Raw genomic sequence first — 4864 nt, 5'->3', positions numbered from 1 at the left:
TACAAACTTAAAAATTAGCTCAATCGGAAAGAGCTTTTCACAAGCAAGAAAAAGAATTGCGTTTTGTATGTAAAGAATTATAAAAATTCCAAACTAGTGATACATATCACAGTTACGAATGACTCACAAGACAAAGGATTTAAAATAATTTTAAAAAGAATTTTAAAAAGAATTTAGTATAATACCTATCCTGTGAAGAGCTTCAAAACTCGTATAAAAATATTCAAGTGACGAAAAACGAATGGGTTCAAATTTGTATAAAGTCGGAAAGTCAATCGGGATGTTTTCAATGATTTAAGCCAAAAGTCTCTAAACGAATAAGGTGTTAATTAAAACGCAGAAATAAAATTTTAAAGAATTTGCCAATTCAATTTAAAATTAATTTCAGTTTGTTAGAAATAGGTTTGGGTTTGGATAGATATTTTGGGGGTATGGAAGTGTAGAGGGAAGAGAGGTCCTTTTCCGCCTACTTCTAAATTTTTTAAACTATATGTAGATATACAAGAATTATTTCAAAACTCGTATTTATTTCAAATTTTGCGCACTTTTACATCAATGCGTACGCTTTCTCTGATGCTCATGTATGTACTTGTATGTACCTTATCGATATAACATTTCTTAACCCGAAAATTGTCACTTTTAGTACTTTATAACTTTTGCTCTACTTGAGAGCAACGATTTTAGCTTTTACATTCGAATTCAACACGCCGAAATACATATATTGTTAAATTTCAGACAAATCGGTAAGGAAGCCACTTTCCTTCACATTCATCAACCTTCATATTCCTTATCATCCTATTTGATTCCCTTTTGATATTCAAGGATAGACACGTGTGGATATTTTTCCTTCACCTGAGCAACGAATGATGTCTGACTATCACGTGTGTCGTCGAACGCGTTCCCGGCGCGCATAACATAGATTGTTTGCAGTTTAGGAAACTGTTCGAGAATTGCGAAATTAGACGTATAACCCAAGTATATTTGTCTTAAGTTTTTACACATTGTCAGTTCTTCATAGACATCGTAATTGAAAATTATATCGGAATTTCTCAAATTGACTTCTTCTAAGCATTGACAGGAGAAAAACAATCTACTCAAACTATGCTTATCGATTGTGGAGCGATCTTCGGGGTACATGTCATTCCTGTAACAAAAGTCATATTATTATGCGGTTTTTCAATCGCAATAAGAAAAACAACATAACAGTTTCATGATGTTTGCAAGAAATGTAAATACACATTTTGATAAAGAATAATATGTGTTTTAAAAGAAAATGTAGCACACACGTACTTGTCCATCATTGTCAGTTTTCGTAAATTCTTGCATTCAGCGAGGGCATGAATACCTCGCGATGTAATAATACTGCAGCCCGATAAATTTATTATTTCCAAGTCTGGACACGAATTTTTTAACTGTATTGTAATTGCGTCTAAATCTAGTAATTCGACTTCATCAATATAGCCAGGCATGCGCAGATTTAAGTTACGCATCCGGCGAGTTTTTTGCAGTATTTTGCAAAGAGATTCAGTTCTTATAGGGGAGCCTTCAAGGTCTAATTTCTCTAGAAATTCTAGATTTTTGAAACTCGAAACTTTTTGGTCTATTCCCTCCAGAAAAATACAATAACTGAGATCCAATACTAAAAAAAAAAATGTACATATATTAGTCATATACAGTTTATCTGTAATCTTAACAATCATATTTATTACCTTTCAAATTTTTGCATATTTCTAAAATTTTTAATAGACATAATTCGTCAACAAATTCGCAGTCTTTTAATCGTAAGTGCGTTAAACAATCGCCGCAACTTTGAAGAAAGTTTACGAAATCCGTAGCAGAAATGCAGCTTCTTGTAAGATCCAACTGTTGTAAATATTTACATTTGGATGCAAAATAAAACAGAATTTTATCATAACAGAAGGATGAATCCTTAGAGTATTCTTTTTTTAAATTTCGTAAGTTCAAACATTTAAAGAGAAAATTTTTCGATTTTTTGCATATCTCTAAAATGTTTAATAGAGATAATTCGTCAACAAATCTGCAGCTACTTAATCGTAAGTGCGTTAAACAATCGCTGCAACTTTGAAGAAAGTTTACGAAATTTGGAACAGAAATGCAGCTTTCTGTAAAATCCAACTGTTGTAAATATTTACATTTGGATGCAAAATAAAACAGAATTTTATTATAACAAAAGAATGAATCCTTATAGTATACTTTTTTTAAATTTCGTAAGTTCAAACATTTGAAGAAAAAAGAATCCTGTGTTAAATTATTGAGGCGTTTATTTACTTTGCTCATACGGCAAAACGACCTTATATCCAAGTATTTTAATATCATTAGTATTATTTCATCCTGCAAAAACAAAATATAAAATTTTAATACATGAGATTATATTATAATAAACTATTACGAAAAATGAACTTCGAATATTTTACAGAAAGCGTAGAAAAACTGTCACGTTGCTCCTTGGATTCTCCCGAAGAGAGTTTGATATCTTCTATAAATTTTACATAATTCCAATGATTTCTTAATAAAGGGTGATTCACATATCCCTGCTTAGAAGATGGCACATCTTCCTTCCAAAATACTTGATTGTGCGCGAGCTTGCTCTTGTGAAAATTCGTTGCTATGTCGCTGCAAATAACATTAAAACACAAATTTATTTTTATTATTAACACTACGCTGACAGCATGTTTTTAAAAGCGTTTCTATGTAACAAAAAATCTATAAAAATTCATTGTGTCATCTTTAAAATTTCAAAAAGTGATTTCTACAGAGGTCGGAACTATTGCAATTTCTTTTTATTGTAAAATGCGAGTTTTGATAAATAATAGCATATTTTTTGAATGTGTGACTAAAAAAAATTATTCAAGGGTTTTATAGTTCAACAATGGTACTTGAAAGAAAAATACACGAAGAGAACCTAAAAGAAGTTGAATTATTAAAGGACTTAAAAATTGGTACTTAATTTCGGTATACAGAAAAAATGAGATTCGAAGACAAAAGCAATAATGCTATTTTTTTTAAGGTTACTTCTTATTTATTTTTTATAAGTAGGATCAATATTGAAAAAAAAAAAAAAAAAAAAAACACGTAAAATGCAAAATTACTTTTCCGTGGACAAAATTAACGAGATAGAGCCAGTGATGCTAGACGGCAGACGAAATAGCATGCTACAGCATGTAAAGGGCATGGCTTTGCAAGGCACAGAAGGGATCCTTCATTAAAGGATTCCTAAGGCATAGTAGAGTCACGACATCTTGAGTTTCGGCAAAATAACAGAGAAAGAGAAAGCGATATACATTCTTATCGCTTTCTCTTTCTCTCTTATATCTCTTTCTCTTTCTGTTTCACGTACTTTTGCCGAAAATGCGAACCAATCAAAAGTTGCTGCTACGTACGTGTCGCGACTCTTATTAGAAGGACTCTAAGGGCCTAAAGCAGAATGGCTGTCTTAATGACCTTAAGGCATATATATAACACTGCCAAGACAGCCATTCTGCTTAGGCCCTATTAAGGCACGGACAAGCTCCTCCATCCGTGTAGCCGACACGCCGAGCGTAACATGCGCTGTTCCGTCTGCCGTTTAACATCCGAGGTGGACCCCCTGGGTCTTTGAATGCACACGCTACACTTCGATCGCGCAACGAACTGTCGAACAGTTCGCTTGGCAGTTACATGCCCACTATAACCAAGTTTTTTTGTGGAGGAGAGCCAACGTAAGCGCTGAAGCTATTCCCGTGGGAATCATAAATGAAAAATCGACTGTGCCTTAAAAGTCCCACAGTGTCCGCGCAGTGTTAAGAAAATAATATAAGATTACTTAATGTCGACAATTATAATACGTACCTTTTATAAATAACGCAATATTTAGGAAATTCCTTTAGAAGATCAAGTATATCCAAGTATGCATTTTCATAATCACGTGTTGTATTATAAGGGTCAAACAATTTACAGGAACCCCAAAGGTAGTAGGCCATAGAAAATGGTTCTTCTTCAATTCTTGAGAATTCTTCAGAACAACGAATAGGACAAAATCTCTCTGAACAAGAATGTCGTTGTGCCCGAATGCGGTGTAAGAGATTAGTTATACTCTTATCTTCAGGATTTTTAGGAAAAATCAATTTTGATGTACCGATCAGCATCACAGCATCTAGCTGTGTGCAAGAGTTGGATATAAACTGTAGTCTGAGCATTTTGGTTTTAAAGTTACAAGACCGTAAAGCTGGAGAAAATATCCGTGATTCCGACGTGAAAAGTTTGAAAGAATTTGGTTGACAAAGTTTGTAGAATTGAGGCGGTCCATCCCATAATAAAATCCACCGACCCTCATCTTCAGAATCTTGAGCCCAAACTTCAGTTACGTTCCCAAAATTATATACTTCATATATAGAGATTCTGATTGGATATACAGCTTCATGAAACTCGAGATCTTCAAAATAAAAATTACAACCTTTTTTGAACACAAACATTTTCCTTAACAATATTTTACTTTTCAATTCAAATGTCACATACCAATATGATGAAAATAATAATCGTTTTCACAGAATGGTACAAAAGTATATGGCACTTGTTTCTGCCATGGAGATATTGAAATATCAACATCATACTTCTTCTGTATTAAAGAGTAAAAAAAGTACTGAATATTACCAAATGTTGTAGCATAAATTAGATTTTGCGATTATATACTTTCTACAGAACAGAAAATACACATACCAAAAGAAAATCTTCATGGCTTGGAAAATTGCTAGGTTTTCCAATTATATTATTACGAATATTACTTAGGCTAGCAGTATTCTTACAGTCCTTTGTGGATATATTGCTATCCTTCACAAATTGATAGATGAAATCAACATAATCCTCT

General features: G+C 32.9%; 1 protein-coding gene across 1 annotated transcript; it reads right to left on the bottom strand.

Moving 5' to 3' along the window:
- Positions 1-465: 465 nt before the first annotated feature.
- LOC112455061 (F-box/LRR-repeat protein 2-like) lies at positions 466-4844 on the bottom strand. The gene is made up of 7 exons (XM_025016756.1): positions 4717-4844; positions 4516-4615; positions 3850-4432; positions 2436-2634; positions 1710-2352; positions 1291-1639; positions 466-1144 (listed from the first exon to the last, which is right to left on the bottom strand). The coding sequence occupies exons 3-7, from the start codon at positions 4194-4196 to the stop codon at positions 796-798; spliced, it is 1887 nt and encodes a 628-aa protein (XP_024872524.1). The 5' UTR covers positions 4197-4432; positions 4516-4615; positions 4717-4844; the 3' UTR covers positions 466-795.
- Positions 4845-4864: the final 20 nt, after the last annotated feature.

The sequence above is a fragment of the Temnothorax curvispinosus genome, unplaced genomic scaffold (assembly GCF_003070985.1).
Source record: "Temnothorax curvispinosus isolate PA1 unplaced genomic scaffold, ASM307098v1 QBEX01005750.1, whole genome shotgun sequence".
Taxonomy (NCBI): domain Eukaryota; kingdom Metazoa; phylum Arthropoda; class Insecta; order Hymenoptera; family Formicidae; genus Temnothorax; species Temnothorax curvispinosus.
Note: the sequence above shows the minus strand (reverse complement) of the source record. Positions and strands in the feature narration are given on the sequence as shown.

Excerpts from the sequence above, each read along its gene's own strand:
- LOC112455061 (XM_025016756.1), bottom strand. The coding sequence starts at position 4,196 with ATGCTCAGACTACAGTTTATATCCAACTCTTGCACACAGCTAGATGCT. Across the intron at positions 2,635-3,849 it reads TATTGCGTTATTTATAAAAG|CGACATAGCAACGAATTTTC; the intron begins GTACGTATTATA and ends TGTTATTTGCAG. Across the intron at positions 2,353-2,435 it reads ACAGTTTTTCTACGCTTTCT|GATGAAATAATACTAATGAT; the intron begins GTAAAATATTCG and ends TTGTTTTTGCAG.